Source organism: Fragaria vesca, linkage group LG6 (assembly GCF_000184155.1).
Source record: "Fragaria vesca subsp. vesca linkage group LG6, FraVesHawaii_1.0, whole genome shotgun sequence".
In the NCBI taxonomy this organism is placed as follows: domain Eukaryota; kingdom Viridiplantae; phylum Streptophyta; class Magnoliopsida; order Rosales; family Rosaceae; genus Fragaria; species Fragaria vesca.
Window position 1 is genome coordinate 6078454 of NC_020496.1, and position 16279 is coordinate 6094732.

Below are 16279 nucleotides of genomic sequence, written 5' to 3' on the forward strand. Positions count from 1 at the left end.
TGGGAGAATTTTCACCGACTCTAAATTTCCGGGGGCATGCGAAAAATGATAATAGATCTCGGCGTTAATAATTTATTAATTCTAAAATTCTAATTAATAAATTATAAAAATAATAAAAGTGAATATAGATGCTTATCGTTTATTAATGAGAGGTGAACCTTATAATTATGGAGAAAAAGAACAGAAAGCCGAACCAATATACAGAAGTAGCCGCTTCAAGCCAACATATATGTATTTCTGCTCACAAAGCGAGAAGAGTAATTGATCAAATTCATGGGTGTTACCATCGCTATTACAGAACCGTACATGAGATTTTCACCTCATACGGCTCCTTGAAGGCCATAAATAAATCTAAGGACCGGGTAAGTATTATTTTATCTTGATATGTTTGTAGGATGGATAAGGTCAAATTTTATTGGACGGTCCAAAATTAGACCAATAGAATTCTGTTTGTTATAATTATTAGTTTTATATAATTATTATTTTAATAATAAAACAAAGTACTTTTGAATTGATCTCATACCTTCTTTAATAATTTCAATTATTCTTTGTTGAGTAATAATTTAATTCTTCAATAAAATACTTCTTGTAGAAATATAACTAACCCGTCGTTTTTACTTACGAAAAAGAGTTCCATATTAATTCATGAATTATGATACATATTCGATATATATATGAATATGGAAAAGGATAAAAAAGATATTTTTTTTATTGTACACACACACACAAAACTTAGGCACCATTAATCAGATTACTGAGTATCTCTGCTATCCATGTTCAAAAAGTTAAATCCAGCTATACTGCTCCTATTTTTTCCTTTCTTTCTTGGATCAAATATCTAGTCATATTTTATCATCATCGACTGATTTAGGTGCTTAAATTTGTGCTCATATTCACAGCTTAGTTGCACTCGTTGCGATCTATCTACATAAACTGCAGTACTTCATAATCTAAAGTTTGGTCTGCCTTTGACATTGGTTTCTGGGTTGTATATGTTGCAGCCACTCTTCACTGGGATTAGACGGAATGCCATTTGGCCTGTCATGATTGTTGTTGTTGACCTGTTGTTGGGCTAGAGTTAACTGCAGGTTGGTTAATAATAGTTCTTCCTAATTAAGTAAAAATTGTTTCTTTGAGGCATTGATCATGAATATTGCTAATATATAGTCTTACGGTTTTACTGTTTTATAAATGTATGTAGAAGCAACTTAATTGTGCTAGGACTCGAGGGTTGGGGATACTGTTTGCTGAATCATCAACATTTTTCACTCAGTACATTGCAACTGGTCAAAATTTCAGGCAGGTTTCATTGGAGCTTAGTAACATATAAGAGTACATATCAAGTATTGCATCATACTGATAATGAATGTAGGTGATTTTCTGATTAATGTTTTATAGTTACAAGTAGATCATAATGGAAATTCTTATTTACAGTTCTCGTAGCAAATTGGTTCTGCAGTACCTAGAAATGATCACTTAACACTGTAAGTTTGTTAACATAATACAGAGTTCTCTACCTCAACGTCAAATGCATCTGCATGCAGAGAGTTGGAATGTTTCTGGAATATATTGATGCAGTTTGTCAAATGGTCAGACCTTCTGCAAGGTTCAATGATTGAACTTTTTAACCAATGTAGATCACTATATACTGCTGATCGGTTATTTTTAAACCAATTTATTTTCCTTATTCACTACTAGATCGTCGTTTATAAGTATGGGCAAATAAGAGTCATTCCCGTAGAGGACTAAAGGAATTTAACTACTCAAAAGATGTCAAGTGACTACTGATCCTAGCGACCAGCAGTCGAAAACCTAATCAGTTACCTAACCTAAACTAGTCAGAAAACTACGAAACTTTACCAACACAAACTAGACATACAGACGGACTCAAACACAAAATTTCAGATTAATCGGAGTTCATTTGATATGTCAAATAAATATTGGAAAACAGAGAACAGAAAGCGATGAAAACTGGTTTTTGGTTTTGGTTTTGGGAAACAATGAAATAAAACTAGCCAGGGAAGATGCAATCCACCATGAAAATCACACACAAGAAAATTTGTTTAATTATAGTTCAATTAATCTAGATGAAGATGCTCAGGTTGGTTTGGTACGCTTGAAACACAACTTATTACCTTTTCTTACTTCGTATGCTAGATAGGAAGTGCTTTACACCTAAACTACTCTTAAGCAATGCAACCTAAAGGTACGCTTATTAGATTAAACATGCAGAGATCATTACGTTCTAAAAGGGTTTGAGACATCACAATAAACTTAGCGCCTTGCTTAACCTAGGACTTAGTTTACTTGCTAGCGAAAACTAACAATTGCTTCTCTAGATAGTATGAGGAGTCCAATACTGACACTGGCATCAAACTATCAAAGCTATAGAACCCTAACATGCATACTAAGCGTGCACTCAAAGCAAACATGAAAAGAATTCATCAACACAAATATAGTAAACCAAATCTCATCTTGTATTAAAAGAAACTAAAACCAAAACTCAAATCATATTGTTGTTCATGTCTAGGGCTTCAAGCAGCCCCTAACTAAGAAAAACTAAATCAACATAATAAAAAGAAAACGCAGAAGGAAGAGGAGAAGAGCTGAAGAAGAGGAGAAGAAGGCAAGCCGCCAAAGTTGCTTCTTTCAACCAATCTTTCTTGATTTAGGTTTCCTTAGATATTCTGATTGGTGCACATTTGTAGCACCAATGGAAGTATGCCAACTCATTTAATTCTTCAAAATCAGCTTCACATCAAGGTTTTAAGTTGTAATATGAAGTGCAAACTCATCCATGGGTCTCCCGGTGTGATTTGGGCCTCAAAACACAAATTTCCGTCAAGAGTCAGGTTCCTGCGTAGATTGACCTTCTGGTACTAAATTGGCCATAACTTCTTCTAGTAACATGTGATTCACGAATCGTAAGATGCTTTGAAAAGCTGACATCTGTGGCTTTCCGTTGATATAAGACTCGTCGCCTAGTTCTTCTCAAGCTGCCCACAGTGCCCTGTCAAAGTTGGCTTGACTTTCAAAGGCAGATTTTTGAATTTTGTCTTCCACTCCCTCTTTTCCTTCTTTTCTTCTTATTTGTTTCAAAATACCTAGAAAACAAATAAACAAAGTAAATAACTAGAAAATACACCAAACAAACAAAGAAAGTATAGAGAATTTTGATACAAATAATGTATAATTGTGCACCTATCAACTGCTGCTGAGAAAACAATATTCTGTGACCGTGCAAAGCATCTTACTTTTTCATCAAAAACAACCTATCTATAATGCATCACTAGTTCACTACAATTATAAAAATGAAAAGTTTCATTAGTGAAAGAAGATCGCTCGAGTAGGTGAAGTGGGAGTTCATTGAAATTAGAACCAAAACATCGAAAATTTTGAAAACCCTTGCCTAGGCGCGGGTACAAATTCTAGTAACTCCAAATGGAGGACCCTAGCTTCCACTCTTTCTCTTCAAAGTTTACAGCGATGAGGTCCTATACTCCTATGTCCCTCTTCAAAGTTTACAGTGGCACCGAGGACCCAAGTTCAACTGGGAATTCAGAACTCTCAGATTGGCAAAATATTCAAGGTTCACTATTTATGAGATGATTTAAAATCTGCAACGTCATGGCTTTCTTAAACCAAAGCTGAGGAAGGTATTTGTTCCTCGAAAATTATTCAACTTGCAAGAGGAACTCATCTAGTGATCAGTATATACTGTATTCAACGTTTGCTTTGGATTTCCCTCCCTAGAGTAAATATGTGAAATTCAATGTTTCAATATAGCCAGCTTTTGTTTGTAGTTTCTACTTATACATGTTCTTGGATTATCTCCTTGGCCATTTGGATTGTGCGGGCGGGTGATGGAAACCTCGAAGTTACTAGACGGTTTACTTTGTTCATATCAAATTGACTATCTCAATTCCTTGTTCAGAAATAATCAGTCTTTATCATTAAGTGGCCTGTGCTATATAGGACACATATGATGCATGTAGTCAACTCCTTCACAAAAAATCCAGGGCTGTAGCTGTTAGTGCTTCTGGTCTAGTCTCTCAGATACCATGGCAACCATGAGGTTGCTGCTCTTTTGTGCTCTATGTTCTGCAGGCATTCATCTGATCTCCTCGCTTACGGACCCCAATGACGGTATAGTCTTTGAGTCTTAACATGTAAATGCTTTTTCTAAATTCTTCACCAAGTTGTTTGAGTTTTGTAGTTTAGGATTTTGGACTATGTTCAGTATGTTGTTTGTCTAAACTAGGAAATGATCTTACCATATCATGTGACTCATCATGTTCTCTTATTGTCCATGTAATCTGGGTATAATTCAAATTAGTATGAAAGCTTTAGCAGATTGTAAAATAAACACCCTCAGTCCCTCACATGACATGACTAAAATTAAGATATTGATATATAAGTGTGCCAATCCAGCTTCTGTGCTCCAGACCTTGAAAGTGTCCTGGAAAAACACGCCACCAAGCTGGGATAAGTCATCTGATCCCTGTGGTTTTCCATGGGAAGGAGTTCAGTGCACTGGTGCTAGGGTGACTTCATTGTGAGTACTATACTGTTCTACCTTTCAAATTGTATATGACTTACATACTCTGGTAATTAAGGACTGCAATGTTGCTTTCTTAAGCACACATTTTTGAATTGCTCCTCTTCGATCTGCTTTTATATACAGGAGATTATCATCCATGGGCCTCAAAGGGGAACTCAGTAGCTACATAGAGGGACTCACTGAACTAAACTCCTTGTGAGTATGATTATAGCAGTCCCTTTTTTTACCAGCATTATGCTTACCAGTTGAACAAAATAAAATATTAGTATGTAAGCATTTTGATATCAGATGATCGATATTGCATGAGTTTGAGACCAACATGTCATTCTTTTAGCTGAGACTTTTACACTATGCAGGGACCTGTCATTCAATCCTGGACTCGATGGTTCTCTTCCTCCACAATTAGGAGATCTCCAAAAGTTGAATATCCTGTAAGAACAAATTGGCAAATTAAAGCCATTTTGGTACATAGTTTCAGCCTTTTCAAACTTTGTATATGCAGTGCAACATGTATCAACATATATCTTTTAATGCTGAAGAGTATATAAATGACTTGTGTTTTACTTCTAGGATCCTAGCTGGCTGCAGCTTCGTTGGCCCCATTCCAGAGGAGTTGGGAAATCTTGAGCAGCTAACGTTCTTGTAAGAATTGGAATGTTACTCGTACGGTTAATGAATAAACCAATTCTGAGATTTTATTTTCCCCACTTTATGTAAACCTTTGGTTCTTCTTGTCTACAGGGCTCTGAATACAAATTACTTAACTGGTAAAATACCCCCCTCTTTGGGCAAGCTCTCCAAACTCTACTGGCTTGACGTGGCAGAGAACCGATTGAGCGGACCTCTACCAATTTCGACCTCTACTTCTCCAGGCTTGGACCTCTTGTTAAACGCTAAACATTTGTTAGTACTTCTCCATTTATCAACACTCCAACAGCTTTGTGACAAATGAAAACGATTTAATTAGTTGGTATTCAGCTACTGCTGTGCATAAACATTAACTTGATTTTATAAACATGCAGGCATTTGAACAAGAACCTGCTTTCAGGTTCCATCCCACTCAATCTTTTCAGCTCCGAAATGATATTGATACACGCGTAAGCTGATCCATTAACATTATCTCTGAGGTCATGTGTTCTGTAGCTTTTATCATCTAATACTTGTTATTCTAGGTTACTTGATGGAAACAATTTTTCTGGGAGTATTCCAATGACAGTAGGACTTGTTAAAACTCTTGAAGTGGTGTAAGTAAAATCCAAGTTAATTTTCCCTTTTCATTATCATTTTCATGACAAATTATTGGACTCATTATCTTCCTTTTTTTTGTTTAATAGTCGGCTTGATAACAATACTCTGTCTGGGAGTGTCCCCTCAAACCTTAACAACCTTACAAATGTCAATGAACTGTGAGTATCGACTTCGTAAGAATGCTCTAATTGTTCTTCTGCATTATGATCCAACTTTACAACATATTGTAAACTCTTCCAGAAATTTGGCCAACAACAATTTGGCAGGCCCCTTGCCTGACTTGACCGGAATGAATTCTCTCATTTATGTGTAAGTATAAATGACATGGAGCAGTCATTTTGGGTTTCAGTTTTCCTCATACATGTTCTAATATTTTACTGATACATCCCACTGATGTTATTTTCAGAGACCTTAGTAACAACTCATTTGACCCATCTGAAGCTCCGCTTTGGTTCTCCACCTTACCCGCACTAACAACTCTGTAAATTCTTCACAGACAATAACTTCTTTTTTTTTTATGAAGTACAATGCCTTCGTATCTGAGAAAACAAATGAAATGAAACTCTGATTGACTTGGTGAAAATGTTTCATTGAGCTTCTTAGGGTTATGGAGTATGGATCACTTCAAGGGCCTGTGCCAGAAAAGCTTTTCAGCCTTTCAGAATTACAGCAAGTGTAAGTTCCAAGTACGAACACTGAGCAATGCATCAAATTTTGATATTAGCTTTAGAAAATTCATCTTTTCCCAACTCTGACAGGAAACTGAAAAACAATGCCCTTAATGGTACATTAAACATGGGAGATAGCATCAGTCTACAACTAGAGCTCGTTGATCTCCAGAACAATCAGATTTCCCAGATCGTTGTGGAAGAAGAGTTCAAAGATGAATTGATGTAAGCAATTAATGGTTCTTGACCTGCAATTTTTGTGACATTTTGTAAAATTCGATTCACCTGATGACCAATACTACTCTGTCTTGTCACTTTTACATTTTTCAGACTTAAAGGGAACCCGATATGCTCCGGTGGTTTATCAAATAGTACTTGGTGCAAGTAAATTTGAAGATGAGCGCAGCTGCAAGATTTCAAATAAAGAGGCTGCTGCAAGATATTATAGGATTTTCTAAACCTCCTCATGAGCTTTGTAACTATATTGAAATTATAAGTCAATCTATATATACTGTATACTATTCAATTCTTTCTCTTCAAAGAAACCCTTGTATCCTATGGATTCAAATTTTGTCTCATCTAATTACTTGAAATGAAACTTTTAAAAGTTGCTAGATCAAAGCTCCTGGATGTATAGCTGAACTGTTTTTGTTCAAATGAAATTCTGCCTTTACAAAGTTCTTGCATGTATACCTCATGTCCAGTGTTTAACTCTGAAATATCAAATCCAGCTGAGCTACTTGTTCTTGCTATTATATGCATGGACTAGTAGTAGTCTAGCAGAATCCTTTCATAGCCAGAAAGCTCTCAACTCTCAAGGCAGCTTGCTTATTACCCTATTAGGGATCTAAATGTTACTTTTATTACCCCAACAGTAACAAAGCTTCAGAAATGGGAACTTGGAGTTTGGATCGCTAGTAATCATACACCACCATGCCGCGGTGTATAAGTACCCGAGTGCTGTGCACACCACCCATCACACCCTCCAAAACGCTTATGTGGTTTCTCTTGTTACGTCTATATCGTGAAACAAGAAATTTCCAAGGAACCTATGATGTTGGCCTTCTTAATGGCTAAATGTTAAGGAGAAAATCATCTAAACTATTGTTAGAGACAGTGATTGATTGCAAGTATTTTAAGTATGACAGCTATTGGCTTTGGGGATAGAGAGGAGGTTGTTTACATAAGTTGAAGTAGATAGTTGTCTCAACTCGTAACAACTGTATGATTGTCTAGAACAACATGAGTTAGAAGACAGTCACTCATATCTGGTATTTGTCAAGAAGTCGGTTCTTTTAGCTGTCTGAGGCTGAGCCACATGAAAAAGAAACTAGATCTCTGGGTCTTTCATTCTCCAACCCTTTTCTCGTTTACTATTTCTTCCTTAGGGTGACCAGATCATGTGAATTGAAGCTTAATGAACATGACAGTACTATATATCATCTCGAAGATTTCCAAGGCTTACGTTCATATCTTCTTGACCGGAAAAATAAAATTATAATTAACCACATATTGAACTAATGTATGAGCCACCTTATTACATGATTTCGGTATTAAATAAGAAATCATTAAGCTTTATAAAATATTTACGCGGAGGCTTTTGCATGCAGCCACTATGTCATAGGGCACGGGTCTCCCTCCCCGAAATAACAAATCACTGCTCACCTGTCATCGGAAATGGGGACCATTTGAACTCAAAGCGGCCGGCCGACCATGATTTTCCGATTAAAAGTTTGTTAAGTGGACCTTTGTCCATTTTCACAGGAACTAAACAAAAAAGAAGATACTTCTTTCCTTTTTGTGCATATAGGGGATGGAGCTACGTAGTAGGACACGGTTCAAGCTAGTCAACCCTAGACAACCTCGTGCACTTTTGATTTTCTTATACCAAAAAGTGACGGTCTTTTACTTTAGAATTGGTCTATCACCCTAGAACAGTAGAATCATATTTGTTTTTTTTATATTGGTAGACATTTTTGAATAGAAGTTTTGTTTCATGGAATTGGTTAGCTTTCAATCCTTCCATCAATGTGAACATATGCTTGGGTCGTAAGGAAAGATCACCACGTTTAGGAAAAGGCCTTCTCAGTGTTCATTAGAGTGAGGCATTGCATTTAGTTACAAAGACGATGGCTCGTGTCATTATCCACTTCATTCAACTCAAAATATCACAGCAGGGAGAAATGGTCCAGACCCAGAAACTCGAAGCTTGGATATTCATATGGGACCCTCCTCCAACTAAAAGCCAACTGTACCCATTGAATAGCTTTGTTAAATCCCACAACTTGTCTACTTGAGTACTTGTATATGAAGGTGACCCTAGTTTAATAGGTCGTGCTATTTGTAATTGGTATATGCACATCAAGAGTTTGCTGTGTGGCCTCAGTGAGAATATGCGGTAGTCGTTGGTGTAGAGAGTTTTTGGTGTTTTCTGGTTTGTCTTGTTGGGCTGCGCGGGCGGGCGGAGGAAACGGTAAAAGTTGGCTTTGTTATTTGTGGGAGGGAGAATAATGATGACTGCGGTTGGTACTAGTGCTTAAAAGTTTGGCTTCTAAGACAAGTATTCATCATTTTAAAGAACCCACAAACGGGCCAATCCAAAGCTTTTCTGCTTTTGTTTTAGCTTGTATCTTTGTGTCTCGGCCTGCCTGCAGGTAGATTCTGACACAGAGTTGAAAACCCAAGTCACCAAAGAGGGGGCACTTTTCTCCAGAAATAAGCATTTAGTGTGCATTGATGGGAGTTGGTGTAGTGGAAGACTTGAGTCTTTGATTTGTTGAGTGGTTTTGACATATGGGTGATTTCTAGAAATGGGGTTTTGATTGATCAGCTGTTTAGAACCTAAAGTTTACATCTTTACTAGATTTTGCTTGCTCCAAGAAGAAGGAATATTTTGCTTGCTTCCCATCCCCATGGTAACCATGAGGTTGCTGCTGTTTCTGGCTTTGTGCTCAGGGATTCAAGTGGTGTTCTCCGATGACGGTATGGTCTGGATTATCATTGTTTCTTTGTTCATATCTTCATGTTTGTGGAATTTGGGGTTTGTGTAGCTTGTAATGTTGCAAACTAGGAGGGATTTTGTTTTATCCGTTGACTTTTGCCAAATGGAGGACCATTGTTTGTTGTTCATATCTTCATGTTTCTGGTTGTGAATTAGATATTAGCTTATCTAATGTTGATTGTTCTTAAAGGTTTTGGCAAAACATTGATTGTAAGATGAAGATCATAGACAGGTGTGTGCACTTTTATATTTGAAACTAGCTGATTGATTTATAAGCATGTGTTGTTGCAGCTGCTGCACTTGAATCCTTAAAGGCTTCGTGGCAAAATTATCCACCCAGCTGGGACCAGTCAAGTGATTACTGTGTGTGGGATGGAATAACCTGCAATCAGGAATCCAGTGTGACTGCAATGTGAGTGTTGTTCTATCTTTATTTTTTGATGCAGTGGTCACTTTGTTGAACAAATTAGTAATTAGCACCTGTTCTGCTTTTATTATGTGCAGGAAATTATCACTCATGGGCCTGGTAGGGGATCTTAGTAGCGACCTTGGGGGACTCACTGAACTAACAGCCTTGTGAGTATGAAAATTCCTCTATGTACCTGCATTATGTTTCCAGCTTATCATGAATTGAACCGCTGAAACGCAATCAATATCCAAGATTAGGCACAAAATATGTTTCTTTTATGATATCAGTTTATCTTGATGTTTCTAGATCTTGATCTGCGTCGCATCCTTTATAATTTTGTTTTCTTTTTTAATGGAAATCTTATACATGTTAACAATGCAGGGACCTTTCATTCAACCCTGGCCTTACTGGTACTCTCTCTCCAGAATTAGGGAAGCTGAAAAAATTAAATATTCTGTAAGAACACATAAGCAAGCAATTTTAATTTCTTCTTCCACCTTTGAATTTGAATATGCAATGCAAATATTGTCGAACAAGTATATATGACTCTTTTCATCTTTTAGGATCCTAGCTGGCTGCAAATTCACTGGCAGTATTCCCGATGCATTGGGCAATCTTGGAGAACTAACCTTCTTGTAAGAATTTCTGTTAGTACATAAACCAAAATGATTATCCTTTTCTTGACTTAATAAGATCTCTGGTTCTTCTCAGGGCTCTGAATACAAATAGTTTTACTGGTAAGATACCTGCTTCTTTGGGTAATCTCTCCAAACTCTACTGGCTGGACCTTGCAGAAAATCAGTTGACTGGATCCATCCCAGTTTCAACTGCAACATCGCCAGGCTTGGACCAACTAGTGACTGCTAAACATTTGTGAGTATCTTTCCTCTTCCCAACTCCTTCTGCATTCTGATCTTGTATATTTTCATGGGAATGAAGCCATAGTATATTGCTTAAACTTTAAAGTGATTTATGAACACGCAGCCATTTCAACAAGAATCAGCTTTCAGGTTCAATTCCAGCCAAACTATTCAGCGCTAATATGAGCCTGATACATGTGTAAGTTGATTCCATGATCCAATCTATCATTTTCTGTTATGTATATGCATCTATCCAGCATTGAGACGGTCCTGATACACGACTAAGTTGAATCCATGATCCAATAATATTTTCTGAATTTTATTCATCTAATTGCCAGTCATTCTTCAATTGCAGGTTGTTTGATGGAAACAAATTGAGTGGGCCTATTCCATCAACAATAGGACAACTTCAGTTTCTTGAGGCTCTGTGAGTAAAACACCTTGAATTCTCTTCCGTAAATAAGTATCTGCTTCATGACAGTTGTTGGACTTATATATTCTTGTATGCAACAGTCGGCTTGATAGAAATGCTCTGACGGGAACAGTCCCTGCAAATATTAGCAACCTTTCAAATGTCAATGAATTGTAAGTACAAAATTTGTAATGCTCTGATGTTCTCTTACCACAGTTATAATTATGTTTAGTCAATTTTTACATGATTTTATATTCTCTTGCAGAAATTTGGCCTTCAACAATTTGACAGGCCCTTTGCCCGACTTGACTGGAATGAACTCCCTGAATTATGTGTGAGTAGATGGTTTTTAAAGCTGTCATTTTAAGTTTCAGTTTTGTGACAAGTTATACTTCTGCTGCAACTGTACTGATACCTCCTTTACATTTCAGGGACCTTAGTAACAACTCATTTAACCAATCAGAAGCACCAAGTTGGTTCTCAGCTTTACCTGCACTCACCACTCTGTAAGTCCTTAGGTGGTTGTATAAAACTGGGTCTATATCTCTTTTCGGAACTTTTGTTGAAATTCTCTACTGTTATGTCACCCAGGGTTATAGAATATGGACCACTTCAAGGTACTGTGCCAGAGAAGCTTTTCAGCTTACAAAATATACAGACAGTGTAAGTTAATACATATATACATTAAGTATATGTTATTGAAGTTTAATTGTCATTTTAGGAAAATGTCCACTCATGTTTTTCCATTTGACAGGAAACTGAAAAATAATGCATTTAACAACACATTGAACTTGGGTGATAGCATCAGTGCACAACTAGACCTTGTTGATCTGGAGAACAATGATATATCCCTTGTCACTATGGGTTATGAGTACAAAAATTCCCTAATGTAAGTCAGTTCATGACCCTTATCTTGCATCTTTTATGATTTGTATCTTCACCAGGCCATCCCTCTTATTTGTCATTTTTCCATATTGCAGACTTGTAGGGAACCCTGTGTGCAACAGAACCACTGGGCTATCATATTGTACGATTCTGCAACCTACAGTATATTCTACTACAGTGAATTGTGGAAATGCTAAATGCCCCGAGGATCAGAAGCTCAGCCCTCAGAGTTGTCAGTGTGCATATCCGTTTGAAGGAACACTGTATTTTAGAGCACCAACTTTCAGGGAATTATCAGATGCAACTAAGTTTCACTCCCTAGAAATGAGCCTGTGGTCGAAACTTGCCCTCAATCCTGGTTCAGTTGATCTACAGAACCCTTTCTTCAACGTTGATGACTATCTTCAAGTACAGTTGGCACTCTTTCCATCTACAGGAACCCATTTTAATAGATCAGAGGTTCTGAGGATTGGTTTTGATCTGACCAATCAAACTTACAAGCCGCCTGTGGAGTTTGGTCCCTATTTATTTCTTGCAGCTCCTTATACTTTCCGGGGTAATTTGAGTCATACTTTTACTATATATATATAGGCACACACTTATATAACTTCAGGTCATTAGAGGATTAAGTGAACTGACTAGAGAATCCAACTTGTTTCAGCCGCGCATGGGAAATCTGTAAGCACTGGTGTTGTCATTGGGATAGCAATTGGTTGTACCTTACTGGTTGTGGGCTTAGTGGCAGTCGGAATATATGCCATTCGGCAAAAGAAACGTGCAGAAAAAGCCATTGGATTAAGCAGACCATTTGGTCAGTCATTGTTCTTAATAATATATTGATGGACTGAAATTCTGGCATCAGTTAGTTTCAGAGGTACAATATTAGTAATATGTTGGCTGATTTCATTATGCTTCTGTATCTTTCAGCTTCTTGGGCACCCAGTGGAAAAGATAGTGGAGGTGCACCACAATTAAAGGGAGCAAGATGGTTTTCTTATGAGGAGCTTAAGAAGTGCACCAATAATTTTTCTGACAGTAATGAGATAGGATCTGGCGGCTACGGCAAGGTGAAGATTCAAGTATTCTATTGGCATCTTATGAAATTCTGCTTCAAGTTGCTGATGAAGGACTTAATTTTCTTTTTCCTTTTTGTATGGTTGTCTATAGGTTTACAGGGGCATGTTTGGTGATGGACTAGTAGTGGCAATCAAAAGAGCTCAGCAAGGATCAATGCAGGGTGGTCTTGAGTTCAAGACTGAAATTGAGTTGCTCTCACGAGTTCATCACAAAAATCTTGTTGGTCTCGTTGGGTTTTGTTTTGAACAAGGAGAACAGATGCTGGTTTACGAATATATGCCTAACGGAACACTTAGGGAAAGTTTGTCAGGTTAGTTGTAGTTTGTAATATTTGCCTGGAGATAAGCTGTCGAGTGGAGACGGTATGCAATCATCAGATTAGTTTCAGCTAGTTTACCTGCGTTTCTTTATGAGCTATTTTATGCATGTGTATATTTTCAAGTAGTACATCCACCAAGCCCAATAAAAGCCTGATTTCCTAGTAATAGTATAGAGTGCAGAAAATAGACAGATACCTATTTATATCATGTAGTGATATCCTTTGTGCATATATGACCTGTAGGGAGATCTGGAATTCATCTTGACTGGAAAAGAAGACTCCGAATCACTCTTGGCTCAGCAAGAGGGCTCGCTTACCTACATGAGCTTGCAAACCCTCCTATAATTCATAGAGATATCAAGACCACCAATATTCTATTGGATGAAAATTTAACAGCAAAGGTTGCAGATTTTGGCTTGTCCAAGCTGGTTTCTGACAGTGCAAAAGGGCATGTATCAACTCAGGTCAAAGGCACACTGGTAGGTTTTTACAGTAGCATTTATTTTTATGTAAATTATGACTGTTAAACACCAAGTAGAAAGCTTTCATTCACATCAAGTTGATACAAGTGTAGTAAGCTCTCTCCAAATTCACTCCAAAACATTTTTTTACTTTTCGCTCTTTTCTTTTCCATTATATTCAGTCGAATTGCTAAATCTATGATAAGCCTTGAGTAAGCCAGAGCCGGATAACACATTCCTGAGTTCTTATTGCAAGCTGTTATGTGTTTGCAGGGATATCTGGATCCTGAATACTACATGACTCAACAGTTAACTGAGAAGAGTGATGTATACAGTTTCGGAGTGGTTATGCTTGAATTGATAACTGCAAAGCAACCGATTGAGAAGGGAAAATACATTGTCCGTGAGGTACGCATGGCAATGAACAAGGATGATGAAGAGCACTATGGGTTGAGGGAGTTAATAGACCGAAACATTAGAAACTCAGGACCACTTATAGGGTTCGCAAGGTTCTTGGAGTTGGCCATGCAATGTGTCGAAGAATCAGCTGCAGATCGTCCAACAATGAGTGATCTTGTGAAAGCTGTTGAAACCATTCTACAGAATGATGGCATAAATACAAACTCAACATCAGCCTCTTCATCTGCCACAGACTTCAATTCTTCAAAAAGTGCTAAACATCCATACAACGACGGTTTGCCAAAGAAGGAAATGAGGGACAGTACTGACGCCTTTGAATACAGTGGCGGATACGCAGTTTCTGCGAAAATCGAACCAAAATAGCAATCAGTGCAGCATAGTTGCTGATCATTTCATCTCTTCCAATGGTTCCTTCTGTATCCATATACATAATTTTTGATGTGTTTTGTATCCATATATAGATAGTAGGAAAAGAATATATTATATAGCCTCTAAATTTGAAGTGTCAAATAGAAATGTAATTCTAATACTTCTACAATGTTTCAGAGTGCCTCAAAATTTGTAGCAGGTCCTGAGAGATGGCATCACAATTTTCTTACGAGTTTTTCACTTTCACTAGCTACTTTCCAGAAACAGATTTTTCTATTTCTTTCTACTTTGAGTACAGTTAGCCCCTCAAGCAAGAAAAGCCAAGGCCGTTGCCCATACTCATGTTTTTATTCTTTTTATAGTATTAAAAAGAACAGAGCGGCATTGCCCCTTCTGGAAAATTGTGAACCATTTAATGCAGTCTCAAATTCATCCACACATTCATAATTCGTTCTAAAATCTACACGCTTAAATGATTGATCATTAACTTATTTTTGTCTTATCTAACGATGAGTTACTATTACAATTTACGTAACATTCCGACCCTATTCTTTCATAAAAGACAACATTTTCTACACACTGTATCTTTTCCCTCTAATTTCTTCTCTTGCAGAATAATTGTTTACCATCTAATTAATATATAGCAGGCAACCTCCCACACTACATATATATAGGGTTTTAATGATCCAAGACCATTATTTTTCTTTGGTCATAAATAGAAGACCATATTTAATAAGATAGATAACAGAATGATAGAGACTGGTTTATCATTTAAGAGTTGCCATGAAACCAGAATTTTACTTCTGCTGGGTATTCTGGGAAAAAAAAAAAAAAGAACTGTAAAAGGTATTACCAAAAGAGGGCCTTTCTAATAAGGACTTTTAAGTTGAGGACTTGATGAGGACTTTTCGGTTTATGGTTTAAAATACCTATTTTTTTTATCACATCTTGACATCTTATCCGTTCAGTTTTTAGGTCTATATGTGTAGATCAACTTTACAAATTTTCAGCCAAATCGGTGATCGTTAAGGTAACAAACTAGATCAAATTAATGGACGAACCAAATATATCAAACATGAACCGTTCAAGTTCATAATTGGTAAATCACACTTATGAATGTCTTAACGATTTTCAATATGGCTGAAAATTTGCAGAAATGATCTACTCATAAATACCTATAAACTGAACGGTCAAGATGTGGATATAAAATCGAAAGGTGGGATAAGCCGAAAAATCCTCACCAAGTCCTCAACTTAAGAGTCCTCACTAAAAGGACTCCCAAAAAGATTACCAAAAATATCAAAAAATAAAAATAAAAAGGTTGAGTGTCTAAGTCACTAATGACGACCTCACACATGTGAAGTGGATAAATTTAAAAAAAGAAAAAAGAAAAAAGAAAAAGAAAAGGCAATAATTACTGACCTTTAACTCCAGGGAGGAACGGTAAGAATAAAAAGAGTATTCGAAGCTCTGCCCCAACTTTTCTTCCACAGAATCTCTCACAGTTTTTGTGTCAATTTAGGGAATGCCGTACAGCCCAGGCTTGATTTGAATCGCAGTGACACACAGACTCCTACATACAAGAGAGA

At 37.0% G+C, this 16279-nt stretch overlaps 2 protein-coding genes across 2 annotated transcripts; both read left to right on the plus strand.

Annotated features, from left to right (window-relative positions):
* Nucleotides 1-3486: 3486 nt before the first annotated feature.
* On the plus strand, nt 3487-6865 carry LOC101313729 (probable leucine-rich repeat receptor-like protein kinase At5g49770-like). The gene is made up of 14 exons (XM_004305006.1): nt 3487-3589; nt 4108-4146; nt 4432-4555; nt 4685-4756; nt 4918-4992; nt 5132-5203; nt 5303-5464; nt 5584-5658; nt 5734-5805; nt 5896-5967; nt 6050-6118; nt 6413-6484; nt 6568-6702; nt 6808-6865. The coding sequence occupies exons 1-14, from the start codon at nt 3487-3489 to the stop codon at nt 6863-6865; spliced, it is 1200 nt and encodes a 399-aa protein (XP_004305054.1).
* Nucleotides 6866-9025: 2160 nt separating this feature from the next.
* LOC101315445 (probable leucine-rich repeat receptor-like protein kinase At5g49770-like) lies at nt 9026-16254 on the plus strand. Its single transcript, XM_004302441.1, has 20 exons — nt 9026-9459; nt 9770-9890; nt 9983-10054; nt 10269-10343; nt 10451-10522; nt 10599-10760; nt 10872-10946; nt 11103-11174; nt 11261-11332; nt 11425-11493; nt 11591-11665; nt 11751-11822; nt 11914-12048; nt 12140-12600; nt 12706-12855; nt 12972-13111; nt 13212-13431; nt 13684-13919; nt 14175-14661; nt 16113-16254. Exons 1-20 carry the CDS (start codon nt 9390-9392, stop codon nt 16235-16237), a joined length of 2961 nt encoding a protein of 986 aa, XP_004302489.1. The 5' UTR covers nt 9026-9389; the 3' UTR covers nt 16238-16254.
* The last annotated feature ends 25 nt before the right edge of the window (nt 16255-16279 follow it).

Coding starts and splice junctions, on each gene's coding strand:
- LOC101313729 (XM_004305006.1), top strand. CDS start 3,487: ATGAGGTCCTATACTCCTATGTCCCTCTTCAAAGTTTACAGTGGCACC. Junction 4,147..4,431: donor GCTTACGGACCCCAATGACG/GTATAGTCTTTG, acceptor GTGCCAATCCAG/CTTCTGTGCTCCAGACCTTG. Junction 4,757..4,917: donor CTCACTGAACTAAACTCCTT/GTGAGTATGATT, acceptor TACACTATGCAG/GGACCTGTCATTCAATCCTG.
- LOC101315445 (XM_004302441.1), top strand. CDS start 9,390: ATGGTAACCATGAGGTTGCTGCTGTTTCTGGCTTTGTGCTCAGGGATT. Junction 9,891..9,982: donor GAATCCAGTGTGACTGCAAT/GTGAGTGTTGTT, acceptor TATTATGTGCAG/GAAATTATCACTCATGGGCC. Junction 13,432..13,683: donor ACTTAGGGAAAGTTTGTCAG/GTTAGTTGTAGT, acceptor TATGACCTGTAG/GGAGATCTGGAATTCATCTT.